Consider the following 15,925-nt stretch of genomic DNA (forward strand, 5'->3'; position numbering starts at 1 on the left):
CAAATTTAGTGATGTTAATTATTTTAAATTTAAAGCTTAATTATTGTTTTAAATTTAATACTAATAGTTCACTGGTGCTGGCTATTTCCAGAATATAGTTAATGTTTGCTAATTCAACTTGCTATGCTATTGTTTTCATCAGTTTCACTAAATTATAAATGTTGCATCATTAATTAAATTAAATTAATTGTGCTAGTTAACTGTTTTGGCTACTTGCTTGAAGACATGTTGGAAGACGAGTTGTACCTCAACTATTACAATGTAATAGAAAAGAAAAATAGTACTTGTTTTTTGGTGGAAACGTCTGCAGAATCATATTTGGTTTATTTTGTTGCCAGATTCTGCAAATACCCTCCAAATTGGATTAAATTTGTTAAAGTACCTTCAACAGGAGAAAAAAATGTTATAACATTGAACATTTCAGAATTATTCTTTGATTTCACCTTCATTGAAAAACATGAACTTGATAAAAATTTATTATCCTGTGTTTTGCCTTTTGCAGCTGACAAATTGTTTTCGTATATTAAATCTGGTATTTGCTGTCTCTTGAGATGCATTGTTTTGTCCCAAGGTTTAAATTTTGTTGAATTATTAGGTCCAACACGATGCTGTTTGAAGGCATGTTCTGAAGTGTCACAATGGACTTTGCTATGTGAACAATACATTCCTTCGTTTTTAAATGATTACATATCTAATAATTGTTCTGCTTCTGAGTTTTATCAAAAACTTGAAGGATATTTATCTCAGCCACCTAAGATCTACAAAGTTAAGCGTATTCAACGCAGTCTCATAATTAAAAATATTGATGTTAAAAAAACAGATTTGAGAAGGTACCACCCCTACATTGAAGGCATTAATTTCTCATTAACTGATATTGTGATTTATTCAACACTTGTTTTAATAATTAATAATAATCCTCACGAGATTGACATGATACAATTAAATTATCCCAAACTGGCAGAATATTTTTCAACACTACATTTTGACTGTGATTTAAACAAAGCTATGACATCAATTTTTAACAATGTTATAAGTTTTCCTAAGTATCAAATTCATCTATTGCCTGAGGGTCAGTGCGAAAGCAACAACAACAAAAATCAGAAAAGTTTAGAATATAATTTGTCATTGCATGATATATTGAGAAAATTTGAAACATTCAATGATTCTAAACTTTTTATTAATTTTAGCAGCTGTGATCTTTTTGTAGAAGAATGGTCAAAGATCTTTATTGACAATTCAGAATTTGATAAAATTAAACGTATGATGCCTCAACCAAGAATCGAAAGGAAAATTGACCAATTGAAAAATATGATCAGACCAGTATTGTATTTTTCCAAAAAAATTGAGTCTATAGTAGATTTTTGTGCTGGAAGTGGGCAGTTAGGAGTTTTGATTAATTGTATGCTTCCAAATCATAATATTATTTTAGTTGAAAACAAAGAAGAATCAATAATAAAAGCTAAACAATTGGCAATGAATCAAAAAAATATCACAATTCATCAAACCAATCTGGATCATTTTCAGCAGTCATTTGACTTGGGCATATGTTTACATGGTTGTGGTTTTGTAAGCGATTTCGTCCTTCAGAAGTGCATCAACCAAAGATCATTCTTCGTCATATGTCCGTGTTGTTATGGCTCTATCAAGGAAACTTCTAAGATTAAATACCCACAAAGTAAAATGCTGCAACAAGTATTTTCTCATAACGAATTCATAACAATAGCTCATTCTGCTGATCAAACCCAACAACATACTATAAAAGAAGAAATTGGAAAGACCTGCATGTCTATTGTTGATCTTGATAGATCTTTGAAAGCACAGGAAAACGATTACAAAACATTTGTTTATAAAATGCAACCTGAAAGTTGCTCACCAAAAAACAATTTGATTATTGGAATTCCATTGGAAAAATGTTGAAAGTTCATGTTTAGTATTTAAACTTCCTATTTATCTGATAGATATGAATTACTTACTGTTTGTTATTTAGGTAATTATAAAAATGAATAAAAACAGAAAACGGTTTTTAAAAATTCCTTTTCTCTTTGTGTAATTTATTTTGCTTTTCAAATACAGTCTGACCTCCTTTTAGCGAACTTCCAAACAACGAAAATCTTTTTATACGACTTTTTTTATGTCCCTTGGAATTTTGCGTATAAAACTGTTTCTATAGAACACAAATAATTTTTCTATAACGAATAAAGTTTATAAAAAAAATATCCGACCAGCAAACATTCTATGAATTGATATGAGCGGTGTTTTTGTACTCCTTTAATATCTTAAAACTATACTTGTTTCTTATTTTAGTAATTTTTGCGAATTCTATCTCGATTAATTTCAGTGGAATCGTCGGTTACATGGAACAAAGAATAGATTTTACTTTTGAAATTTTATTTTTACAATTATATCATGTATTATTACTTTCTGTTATCAAAATAAATGATTAAGAGGTGGCTATATAGCAACGAAATTTATATATAACGAATTATTTCCGGAACCATCGAATTCGTTATACAGAGGTCCGACTGTACAATTAAAGTAAAGGTAGACACAATGCTATCCGATTGGACCGCAATTTTTGTTTGACTTCTTTTTGTTACTTGATCAATTGGTTTTAATGTTGGCGGGGTGCAAGCACAATATTCAATGCATTGAAAGTTCATTTTTAGGATTTACCTACATTCTTCTACTTTAAGTCTTGTTATACTGTACCGGAGACGTAACATTGCAGCAACAACATTGTGCGTTAATTCGGTGATAGTTTTCAATAAAAATAAAATTTCTACCAAGATAAATAAGCTCATTGATCTCTGATAACGCTTTTCTGTTTATCGCATTTTACTCAGCTGTAATGGTAATGTCAATCATTTCCTGGGCAGTTACTTACTTTTATAACTAGTCCTACACGAAAAAAATTTTGACATCAAAATTTTCTATATTTTATATTTTCCGGGTTCAGCACTAGGAAGAAATTTCGCTTAAACACGTTTTCAGTAAGTGTAGATAATTTGATTTTCGAAATAAATGTAATGCGAAACGCGCTTGCATAGAAATTAATGAAGAATTCAAATCTATTTATTTAAGATTCCTTATACTCAGTTCTATTAAGATAGAATGAGTAGCAGTGCAAAAATTCAGAAATAGACATTGTTTCGGTTGTAAACTTAGGACCGAATGGAATCGGATTTTTCAATTGCTCAATAGATTCATTGATTTTTATTTATGTATTTTGCCTTTTATTTATTTCGAAAATCAAATTATCTACAATTACTGAAAACGTGTTTAAGCGAAAGTTTTTTCTCGTTCAAAGCGCATTAAAATTTACATGTGTTCCACAATTTCGGAGGAAACACTAAACTTTTTTGTAATTCTGTCAAGCAAGAAACAATTTCATTGAGCTGGACCTTATTGATTGGAGGAATAAATGTGCGTATAGAATTATGAAGCAACGTGAGTTGTCAATAACTTTTTCGTTGAACGACATAAATACGCAAAAGGTGTCAGTTACCCGATATAAAAATATATATACAATACTTTTAGGTGGCTCAATATGATTTTTGATAAATCCGTTTTTTATTTAATTTTCTGATTTACTGTGTATGTTTTAGTGACTGTATGTTTTAGTGACTGTATGTTTTAGTGACTGTATGTTTTAGTGACTGTATGTTTTAGTGACTGTATGTTTTAGTGACTGTATGTTTTAGTGACTGTATGTTTTAGTGACTGTATGTTTTAGTGACTGTATGTTTTAGTGACTGTATGTTTTAGTGACTGTATGTTTTAGTGACTGTATGTTTTAGTGACTGTATGTTTTAGTGACTGTATGTTTTAGTGACTGTATGTTTTAGTGACTGTATGTTTTAGTGACTGTATGTTTTAGTGACTGTATGTTTTAGTGACTGTATGTTTTAGTGACTGTATGTTTTAGTGACTGTATTAAATTAAGTTTATGCTTTTGTTTTTTCTAACAGATGCTGTTGAAGTCGGCTCTAAAATAGGTCTGATAGAAATGTAGTAGATAGTTTATGCTTGTGTATATGTGTGTGAAATTATACGGTGTGTATAAAAAACAACAATACTCCCTTTTTTTCTTACCGCATTTATCAATAATTTTTTTATTTTATAGTGTATGATTTTGCATATTTCATTTTCTGAATTTTAATAAAAATTTTAAAAATATCGGCTCAGTTACATTCAAGGCAATCAATTTCGTAGGCAGGATTATTTTCTGTGGGCTTTCGGCGTTCAGAATTTATTGAATTTTAGAGCAATTAGTTATTCAAAAGTTTAAACAGAGAGATAAACAATATGTATATAGGGCTTTCGGAAAATTTTTTCTTATAACAGATTGAACTCGAAGTGGCAGATCCTCATAAATGTTCCAATTGAAGACCAAGTTTATCAACAATTACCGTTGCACGGTATTGGCTTAGAAACATCATAAAATAAATGATAAAAAAATTTTTCTTAAAATTTGTATACCATTTTCATCATTATTCACATACCTTATACACATTGAAAGTTATTCAAATTGTCAGTCGTTTCATCAGCTTACATCTAAAAAAATTGTTTTTGTTCATCTTTTTCGATAATTTTTTACTGTATGAGATAACTAAACAAATCTATTATTTCATTCTGTATTCCAGCACTGGTATTAAAAGCGTGTGTATATATATATATATACATATATACAATGTGTTACATATATCATAAATGTAAATAATTTCGAGAGGTGCAGCCCCCCACCTTTAGCTACGGTTTTGAGGGTTATTATCCTACGATAAGCCATTAGGTTTCTTTAAGGTACCGCGCTTAATCGCTCATCAACGCATCCGAGTTAACGGTCCGTAAACTCAAGCCTTCAGTTACATTATAAGGTTGTACTGCCCGTTGTTGCTGTTGTCAAAAATCGGTAGATTGTTAAGCGATGATTGCTATTGAAGTTATTAGCCAAGCAGATACTTCTGTTTATTTGGTCCAAAGTTGATAAGTTGAAGTTCGGCCAATAGGCAGGCACGTAATTGATCTGATATAAGGCCCGTTAAATGTCCTTTTAGGGTGCCAGCGATCGGCCGTTAATGTTTTGCAGTGTGAGTCCTTAAAAAAGTCAAACTTCCGACTTGGAAAAACGACTCCTTAAAAATTTTGTGCTTTTTAATTTTAACAAAATAACAAACACAGTCACTAGTGTTTAATAAAATAAAAAATACTTCCTTAAGATCAATTTCTATCTTTTTAATTTTTCTCAGCACAACCTAATTTCATCAATTTTTCATCTTTCATTTTTCTGATATGTTGCAATTAGGGATTGTCCATAAAGGATGTCACACTTGATAGAGAGGATAATACCTGCGATGGTATTATCTTGTTTGGCACTTTTTCATCTTTATCATAAATGAATAAAAATTTTGATGAAAATGTTTATAAAAAAAGTTGGTTAGTGTTCTGTAAGCATCAATGAAATTTGCGTCTTTAATGATTTATTTTTTTTATCTTTTTCATTTCGTTCATAGAATTATCTGTTATATATGTGTTTGTTTGTATTCAACGTCACTAGATGTAGTTGGTTTTCATTTGTCAATCATTATAAGTGATATTGATAATTTTCAAAAAACTTTTTAAATTGTTTTCAACAAAATAGTAACTTTCAATCAGTGGGTGTCAAAAAATTAGGCTTGTTTTTTATTGAGAAACAATTGAAAATTTATGACAAGGTTAGGAAGTCAAAAAACGTATAAAGCGTGACATACTGTATGGGTACTCCCTAATATGACTAATTTATGGACAGTCCTTTTTTATTCTACATATATATTACAGCTCCTATTTAAGTTTACTTTTTTTACTCTATGCCTTCGTTTTATTTTTCCATTATTTCACGTATCACTTGGTTAATGATCATATTTTTCCAACCTATTTCCGTTATTTTTTTTTATAATATTTCATTTAAAAATCTTTCTTTTAATGCCTTCTGCTTTTTATGCCTATAATTCACAAGTGTACGGAAGTAAAAATGTCGTATAAAAAAATGACAGTTTCACATTATTTTCTCTTTTTTTTTCCATGTTATGTATGCCAAGCCAATTCATTCCAAGTTCCTTTTTTACTGAAATCCTTTATGTCCTGATGTTATTTAACTGATCAAGTAAACAACATTCTCCTTGCATACATTAATATACAAGTGTACGGCAGTGAAAACGTCATATAAAAAAAGACAGTTTCACATTATTTTCTCTTTTTTTCTTCCATGTTAGGTATGCCAAGCCAATTCATTCCATATTCCTTTTTTAAAGAAATCCTTTATGTCCTGATGTTATTTAACTGTTCAAGTAAAAACATTTTCCTCGCATACATTAATAGTATATATTCAATTTACTGGCACTCCCAACTTGTGTATTTTAATTAAATATGTAACTCCTTACGCTTGCTTTATGTTAAATAGTTTAGCCTCTTACTTTTTAATTATCTCTCCGCTGATAATATACAGGTCGGTCCTTTGGCTGAGTTGAGGTTCAGAATTTTTTTTCTAGGGAGGATGACTATTGCTTGTCAGTTTGTAAGAATTGTTTAATGTCGTGTTAATTGTGGTTTTATTTTACGGTCATATATCACATTTTGATTTTTTCATCTATTCCACTGTCACTTCTTGTGTCGTTCCAAGGTTTCGTTTCATTTTTTTTATCTTTTTTTCTAATTTATTTATTTTATTAAAATATTTATATTTATTATTTACGATCATTATTTATTATTTATAATGAATAATTATTAATAATATAATTAATAATATAAATTAATATTTTTCTGTTTTTTGGTGTAAGTAATTCTAGCTAATCGCCCACCATCATTGCTCAGATAAGATAATGATAAAGAAAGAGTTTAATAAAGATATAATAAATTAATATAATACAATTAGTTTTAATTTTAATTAAATTTTGAGTTTAGTCTTAAAGATGATAATAAAAAAAACTGATGGTGATGATGAACTAAAATGAAGGATAAAGAAAAAAAAGATAAACGGTTTAATTAATTAATTTAATTTTAAATTAAAATTAAATTTAACTGATCAAGTAAAAGTAAAATTTTAAATATTAAAATTTTTAATATAAAAAAGTAAAAGCCAGGCAAGGTTATGGTTATATATATACTTTTATTACTATTACTAAATTTTGAAGACATAATTATGATGTAGTTAAAAGCCTTTGGCTTAAAAGGTTATCGTTATGTTATACCACTATGTGCCTCCCCTCAATTTATTTACATTCCTAGCTTCTCCCATGTTACAACTAGTTATAAATTTGCATATAGAGATAGCATATATTATTTCTATGATATTGTACTTGTGGCTGTGATGAAAATTAGTACTGACATTAATGAAAAAATTAAGAATTCACAAAGACCAAAACAAAGATAACTGATTTTCTGATTCAACAAATATTATTTAATGAATGAATAAACTCAAAAAGAATAAGTTATTTTTATTTGTAGAGTGTTTAAAAGATTAAATGATACATGTAGCATTTTTTTTACTAAACTCAGATTATTCTAGCCTTGTCTCCTTATTTAAATGACCACCAATCAACAAGAGTATGCTGTAGTTATTTTTTAGTTTTACTGTTTTAAAATTGGATTAAAATCTGAATTAGTTTATAAAATATAGTTTGATAAATATATATATTTTTTAAAAATATATTATTAGTTAAACAAAGTAGTAAATAAGTAATTAACTAGGAAATTTTATTTTAGATAAACATTAGTTGCTATTTTAAAACAAAGAAAGTTTAACAAAACAGTAGGAATTTGTTATAAATTTTTCTAATTTTTAGTTCTAATGAATTTAATTCTTATTTGATGTAAATTTCAAATTAGAATGAATTAAAGAATAATTTTTTTCAGCATTTTGTTCAATTCGTAAAATTGACCATTTGCTATAAAAGTGAATTAATTTTTCAATATAGTAAGTTAATTTAAAAAAAATCTAATTTCTAAATGAAATGAGGTAGGAACAAATTTTTTCTTGAGGCTTATTGACTTCTATCACAGGATAACAAATTTTATAGGATCATTTTTTTTGTGCACACAAAATGTGAAATGCATTTGTTAGTATGAAATGTTTCTGTCTTATTTAATTTAAAAGTTATTACTAATTAAATTTGAATGTTAATTTTTTTAGATTTTATGCTAGCAAAATGGCCTCTCATACAAAGAAGAAGCGATCAGATTTTATATTTGGTATACTTATTGGGGAGGGATCTTTTTCTACGGTGAACATTTAAAAAAATTTTATTTCATTTGTTTGTTTATTTACTCATTTGTTTGTTTTTTTTTAATTTTTTGTTTGTTCATTTATCATTGGTTTATTTGTCTATTTGTACACTTTTAACAAATGGTTTTATGGTTTTATTATTGCAATAGTTGTTGAAGGTGGCAATCATTTTGAGAATTTATTTTTTCGGCATGTTTCACAGCAAAATATCCTTTAATATAAATAATAATTACTTTAATTAAGGTTTATCTAGCCAAAGAGATTAATACTAACAGAGAATGTGCAGGTAAAATTATTTTTTATTAATTCTTTTACAACATTAATTCTACCTGTATTACTAAATATAAACTTTCAGTCATCGCTCATAACTCTTGTTTTTCCATTAGTTTGCATTTCAAGATGTTTCAATAGAAATTATTTGAAATGGTGATATTGTGTCAACTATAATGATTCCTAAAACTTAATCTTTAAATTTTCATCGAACAGTGAAAGTTCTAGAAAAAAGTCACATATTGAAAGAGAAGAAAGAAAAATATGTTACCCGAGAGAAAGATATCTTGCTGAAAATTAATCATCCATTTTTCATTAAATTGTATTTCACATTTCAAGATGAAGGAAACCTATGTAAGTTTTTTTTTATTATAATGCATTTTTACTTGAGTTTACATCCATCAAACTGCAAGAAGGAATGTATATCCTATGTAAATCTATAATCCTCGTTTATAGTCTCCATCCATACTCAATTTTTTTTTAGATATTTAAAATTGAAAAAAATACCTCATAATGTGGAATGAAAAAGCGTTGTTCATATTAAAATTTGAATTCCACTGTTTTTTATTTGTGGTTGGATGGTTTTTTTGTGAGTTGAATTTTGGAGTTATTAAAACTTTTTGAATGATTTTTTAATTTCTTATCCTTTTATGCTTGCTCATGCCTGTGTATGTTTCTCCACGTTATGCCACTTCTACAGTGTATATTTGGCTGGAGTTCTGACTGCACTCTTATCATAGTAGTCTAATTAGATGTTTGTCATTGAAACATTTTTATTCTATGCAGTTTATAGGACTATGGAAAGCTTCTTTTACAGTTCATCCTTTAAAATGAGATCCAACAAGTTTTAAAACGTGTATTTGTGTGTTGATATATTCTGTAAAGGATGATTTTCAGGATATCTATTATCATTTGAACAACTATGTAGATAACAATTATGATATCATTTGTTATCTTTGCAGAACATTCAACACATTAAGCAAAAATTAAAACATTCAATTGCCATTTAAAATATGTATTTGAAACAAAATTTTAGAAATAATTTTTTATTTGAATTTTTTCAAAAAGATTTTGGATTAAGCTATGCAAGCAATGGACAATTGCTGGATTACATTAAAAAGTTGGGGAAATTTGATCTAGAAATTTCTAGATATTATTCTGCAGAAATAGTGCTAGCTCTAGAATATTTGCATTCAATTAATATTATACACAGGTTAGTTTGGTTTCACAATTTTTTTAAATTAATTATTTTGGAATTTTATGATTTTATTGTTTGGAATATTAAATCTGTAAACAGTTTTTAAAAACTGTCTCACTGCTTTGAAATGTCTTTTTCGCAATAAGAGATTTGAAGCCAGAAAACATCTTGATGAATGAGGGCATGCACATACAAATAACTGACTTTGGATCAGCCCGCATTCTTTCAGAGGAGGATTTGAAAGATATTGGTTTGTTGATTTGTTTTCTTGGATTTTTACTTTGAAAAAGAATGAGTTTAAAACGTTTGCTGGAAGTTAACTCATCAAAAATATTTTAGTGATATCTAATAAATAAATATTTTCAATATTTTTGGTTTTCATAAGCTTACTTAAAGATGCACTCAACCCCTTAAGAACTTAACCCCGTAAGAACTTAACTTCTGGCTACCACGCCTACTTCCTGGCCTTTATATGAGAACTCAATTTTTAATTGAACGGGGATGTTTTTCGCTATCAAAAGAAAGGTCGATTCAGATCACTGGTGCTTTCAAGTGACTTCTTTGTTTATCCAAACTTTTTGAGAAGTATGTAAACGTAGCACCAAATAAAACATCTGATCAATTTGGCATGCAACCATGATACAAATTTTGTAGATTTTAAAATTTTTAAAACTTGAATTAAAAAAACTAAATTAATGTTGATACTATAGAAGTTTAAAAGCCAAAACGATCACTTAATTATTTTATATGACTTAACTAAACAAAAAAATGTGCAACAAAATTGACGATACCAACCAGACAGCTCAACAGTCTAAAATACTGTACTTAAACATCCAACCATTGTGGCATGGTGTGCCCTGCACCACCCACTCATCTATCAACATTGCAACTGAGATGATGTGCTGTTAGACTGAGACTCCAATGTTCTCTTCTCGTGCAGTGTTTGAGTCTGCCGCTTCTTTGAATGGCAAGTCACCCTCCAGATGCCATGATGCTAGCAGACATTGAATTTGGATAAACCAGATTTTGAACAATGATTTTTGTGGCAACTTAGATGGAATAAAAAAATTACATAGAAAAATAAGTTATAATTTGTGACTTTTGCATTCAAAAGAGCGATACATTCATGATGTCATTTCAGATGAGTCTACGACCTCTGAAAAGAATTTGTCTGTTGAAGAAGAAACTGCTCATGCCCCAGCAACTGTGGAGCGATCATTCACAAGGAGACATTCATTTGTTGGGACAGCTCAATATGTATCACCCGAAGTCCTCAACAGTAACTTTTCATGTTTCAGGTACATTTGTTTCCCATTTAATAACCAAATTATTGATAATTGTGGTTAAAAAAACTGGAGTTGCAAATTATAAATTAGATAGTTTTTACATCTTATGCGTTCAAATTTCCTTTGAAGTGTTCGTTATTTTGATACCTTAGAAATCTTGATGCTGTCTTATTTTTGGATTAAAATATTTGAGAAGTGTTTTAAATGAAATTTTCATCTGATTTAATGAATCCAACATTTTTATTTTAATCCAAAATGTTCGTTAAACTTGTTTAGCTGGACAGCATTTTTTTGAACGAGTTTAATTTATCATTTGTCATCAATTCCTTAATTTTTTTTTCATAGAATCAGTTGTTAGCTATCATTTTTTTAGGCTTTACATTTGGCAAGACATAGTAATAAGAATCGTTTGTTTAATTAACTTCATGAAAGCAACAAAGTTACATCAAACTGACTGTAAAGATAATGCATTATTAAAGATGATGTAGAGTTATTTAGATTAAAAGATGAATAGGTTTGAGTATTTTAAAAACTACTGACAAAGCAAAATTTTTTTCAGTTTGTGGGATCGATTTACAATATTTTAACAAACCTCTTTCAGCATTTTGAACTTTTATGTGATTGGGGACCTGAAATATTTGCAATATTTCTCTTTAATATATTCTTATTTATTTATAATTTCAAAATTCGTTTTGATATTTAGTTGGCTATCAAAATTTTTTAGGTTAAACTCTTTTTTTTCAACTTCTTTTTTTACTTTGAAGTTGCATTACTTAAAACAAATATTAAACGTCTGAACTGTTTATAAATTCTAACAACGTAAAAAATATCCAACTTTTAATTTTAAATTAATTTAGAATCATTTCAATTTAGCTAATAAAATGAGTGAATGTGATAGTAATAATAATAATAATAAAAATAAAGAAAGCATAGACTTTATACATATATTAAGATTTGTATATGACTTATGTAATGCTTTTTTGCCTACCATAGATCTGTATGTAATTTTTTGATTTAACCAGTTCAGATTTGTGGGCGTTAGGTTGCATGGTGTATCAATTCCTCACTGGCCTCCATCCATTTACAGGACGGTTTGTAATGCTTCCTTCAACTTTCATATTACAGTTTTTCAGTTCAATTAATTATTGAACTCTCTCTGAAGCACGAATATTTTGATGGATGTTAACGAACAGTTGGCAAGTTATAATGTGATAAAAATGTTTAATTTAGTTTGCTCGCTTCCTTTCTGGTGAAAATGGAAGTATTTTAAATGGTTCTCTGTAATATTCATGTACAGTAAATTAGTAGATGTTATTCACTGAAATGTTGATCAGAACTATTGAATTTAAAGATCAATTTTTATTTAGAAGTTGTTGTAATAGTGTTCGTTCAACTGACTTTAGAAAATAAATGATTTGTTATAATTTTTGTTATGGCATTGATGACATCGATGTTTATTTCAATGACTGGCGTACATATTGTAATGTTCATTCAGTCACGAGTACGAGATATTTCAACGGATACTGAGACTGGAATACAAGATGCCCGATGATTTGGATGATTGCTCCAAAGATTTCATAGAAAAGATATTGGTTATTAGACATTTTTTCATACAAGTACAATAAACTTTCAGAACTCATTTGATGAAAATATTTCTGTAGGTTCTCGACAGAAAGAAAAGATTGGGTTGCAAGGAGATGGGTGGTTATAACTCACTGAAATCACATCCCTTCTTTGCAGATATAAAATGGGAAGAACTCGTAACTTGCACCCCACCCCTCCAACCTGGCAATCAGGGCAGCAGTTTTGAGAATGGCACGAAGGATTGTGAGGAGGATGAGTTCGCAAAGGTCAATCTTCATGTCTCAATTTTGTATTATTTCTATCTATATTTTACTTTGCTTAGAATGTTATATTAAGTATTTGTGCTTTGACATTGTTTGATCATTTTTCATCTTTAATATTATTTTCTTTCTTTGAGGACCATGATTATCATGTAACGGCAAATTCACACTGTTGATTAAAGTTTGCCATTTAATGTCGTCGTGTTAGTGCTGCAAGTCTCATTTTTGCGTGCCTTTCATAACGACATGTCGTGCAAATAAACGATAGATCACGTTTTAATATTAATCTTTTCTGACCATTTTCATCTTAATATTTAAAGTTTCAAATTAACAGGAAATAACCTATCGAAATAACATTCCTTATAAATTTATTGACGTCATAATCGTCGGAATTTTTTTGAGTCAAAGCGACTATACTGTGAAATGTTAAAATTTAATTGGCTTTGGTATGGTTTTATCAGCAATTAAAATGCCAGTGACAAAACTGCTGACGATAAAATTGCTGATCTGCATGACTAATAGATGAATTAATTTGATCATTTTTGTTGTGAAGGATGTGACTTACGTTATTTTATAATTATTTTATGATAGTTGTAATTCGTAATGTATGAGGTGTAATTTTTTTCAACAGCTTCTCTCAGGGAAGATCGAACCTCTGGAGATTAATGGATCTAATGATATGTGAGGTTTTTTGTTTGTTTTCAAGTTTCTCTTCGTAATACTGACTCGTCATAACAATTTTTGAAGATATTTCTCAAAAGTTATAAGACTGGATGAGTGGAATATATGACGTTTTGTGCAATTAACTGAGCTGCGATCATTTATTTAACAGCTTTCATTTCTCAGTTTAATTGAGATATTCGTGATCTCGTGTTGTTTCTAAGGTACTAGGTTGAATCTAACTTATTGTTTTGCACAGTATTTTAGATAATTTTGACTTCCTCAGTGATACGACCAGAGTGTCGATGATTTTTGAGGGGTCGTAGTTGGATATATTCCATCTAACTCCGAGAAGTCTTATGAATTTTTTTAATTTTTATTCTGAAAATATTTTTTAATGATTTTTAAAGAAATAAATGTATGCAGCGATACGAATCATCTTTAATGCTGAAAATAAATGCTAATGATGTGAATAAAATCACATAATTTGGTTCAGTATGTTGTAAAACATAAACATAAAGTAATTTTACTAACAAAAACAATTATATTAACTGATTGTAAGTATTATTTTATGGTAATAAATTAAATTAAATTATGATAAAAAGTTGAGAAATTTTTCTGGGAGTCGGAAATTTTTCTGGGTCGGAGTCAGATATTTTTCATCTTACTCTGACATTTCGGATAAAAGTGCCCCCAAAACAATGAAATTGTATTCAATTTGATACGCAGTGAAAAAGATGCACATCTTGAACGATTGAAAGAGCAGGAACGAACGAATGAATACCACAAGTTCGTTGACGGTCACCTCATCCTCAAGCAAGGACATCTCCTAAAAAGAAGGGTTTCCTACTTCTCCTCTTCTTTGTTTTTGTTAACTAGTTGCATTGAAATTTTTTCTATATATCGTAACGTGACCGTGAACTTAGTTTATTCACCAAGCTGTATGTTTATTATTTTTGGTATGGTAGTTTGGATTTGAACAAGATATTACATAGCTTCATGAATATCAGATAAACTAATCAGATTATATATATATATATATCATTATATCAAATAACAGATTTATGAACATCAGCAATTTTATGAGCTCTCGAAGCAGTAATACGTCTTTATAATGTTTTATTTTTCACCGCACTTACTAACTTTTTTACTCCAAAAAAGTCTGTAAACTGATAATTTCCACCTCAGTCTGCGTTTGTGCACACATGCATCATGTGTCAGTACATGTACACGTACAGCACATACATGTTGTATGTTAGTTCTAGAGGCGTTCATATTTATACTGTTCAAATCATTTTACTGCCAAGCCAGCACTCCCATCATCTTCTCCAATAATTTCTTGAACAAATAATAATAGGTTTTAAAAATATTATGCTATGTGAAACGAAGGCCTAGGTGATAGTAGGACTGGTAGGCTCTCCCTCCTCAACAATGAATATTTGAAATTTCTGATTATCTCACATTCAGTATTTATTCAACATTAATCTTTCATTGTATACTCCGAAGTATTTGAGTTGGCGGGCACGAACGAGAATGTTTCTGCTGACTGAAGGACCTCACCTCTACTACGTTGATGATGAGGCCAAGGAACTGAAAGGAGAAGTGCCGTGGTTAGTTTACTTTTCTTGTTTCATTTCAATTCATGTAGATGAACGTCTTTGTTGATGTGTCAATTTATCATTTTCATTTCTTCTTATATTGAAATACAGTCGGACTTCCGTATAGCGAACTTGATGGTTCCTGGAAATAAATTCGTTATATTAAAATTTCGTTATATAGAATTTGTCCGGGAAAAATTTTTATATTGCTTAAAAAGTGTTTGTATGCTATATGTTTATAAAAAAAACAACCTCTTAATCATTTATTTTGATAACAAAAATGTAGTAATACAATTGCAAAAATTTAAATTTTTTAAATTAAATTTTTTCTTCATTCCATACAACGATGGTTCCGATTTCATTAAAGTTGATTGAGGTAGAACACGCTAAAATTACTAAAATTCTAGAACAAGAAACAATAAATATAGTTCTAAGATATTAAAGGAGTACAAAAACACAGCTCATATCAATTTATAAAATGTTTGTTGGTTGGATAGTTTTTTTAAATTTTATAAATTTTGTTGCTTATAGAGAAATTATTTTCATTCTATAGAAATATAAGCTTAATTCCAAGGGACATAAAAAATTCGTTATATAGAGATTTCCGTTGTATAGAAGTTCGTTATAAGGAGGTTTGACTGCACGTTGAATTTATTTAATTGTATATTTATTTATTGAAATATATTGCTTTATCAAATTAGTTTATTCATTAACTTTTTAAGGACCAAAGATTTGAAAGCTGAACCTAAGAAATTCAAGCCTTTTTATTTGCATACTGTTAGTCATCCTTTTTAATTAATTGTTAAATGATA

At 28.8% G+C, this 15,925-nt stretch overlaps 2 protein-coding genes across 2 annotated transcripts; both read left to right on the top strand.

Annotated features, from left to right (window-relative positions):
- Nucleotides 1–1,263: 1,263 nt before the first annotated feature.
- HELRODRAFT_155964 (hypothetical protein) lies at nt 1,264–1,917 on the top strand (the record flags this gene model as incomplete). The annotated part of the gene is made up of 1 exon (XM_009024852.1): nt 1,264–1,917. One exon carries the CDS (start codon nt 1,264–1,266, stop codon nt 1,915–1,917), a length of 654 nt encoding a protein of 217 aa, XP_009023100.1.
- A 4,690-nt stretch (nt 1,918–6,607) lies between these two features.
- HELRODRAFT_189040 (hypothetical protein) lies at nt 6,608–13,285 on the top strand (the record flags this gene model as incomplete). Its single annotated transcript, XM_009024853.1, has 11 exons — nt 6,608–6,655; nt 8,165–8,255; nt 8,501–8,543; nt 8,744–8,881; nt 9,596–9,740; nt 9,872–9,975; nt 10,867–11,023; nt 12,034–12,102; nt 12,507–12,603; nt 12,673–12,861; nt 13,190–13,285. Exons 2-11 carry the CDS (start codon nt 8,181–8,183, stop codon nt 13,283–13,285), a joined length of 1,113 nt encoding a protein of 370 aa, XP_009023101.1. The 5' UTR covers nt 6,608–6,655; nt 8,165–8,180.
- Nucleotides 13,286–15,925: the final 2,640 nt, after the last annotated feature.

This window comes from Helobdella robusta (assembly GCF_000326865.2).
Source record: "Helobdella robusta unplaced genomic scaffold HELROscaffold_4, whole genome shotgun sequence".
Taxonomy (NCBI): domain Eukaryota; kingdom Metazoa; phylum Annelida; class Clitellata; order Rhynchobdellida; family Glossiphoniidae; genus Helobdella; species Helobdella robusta.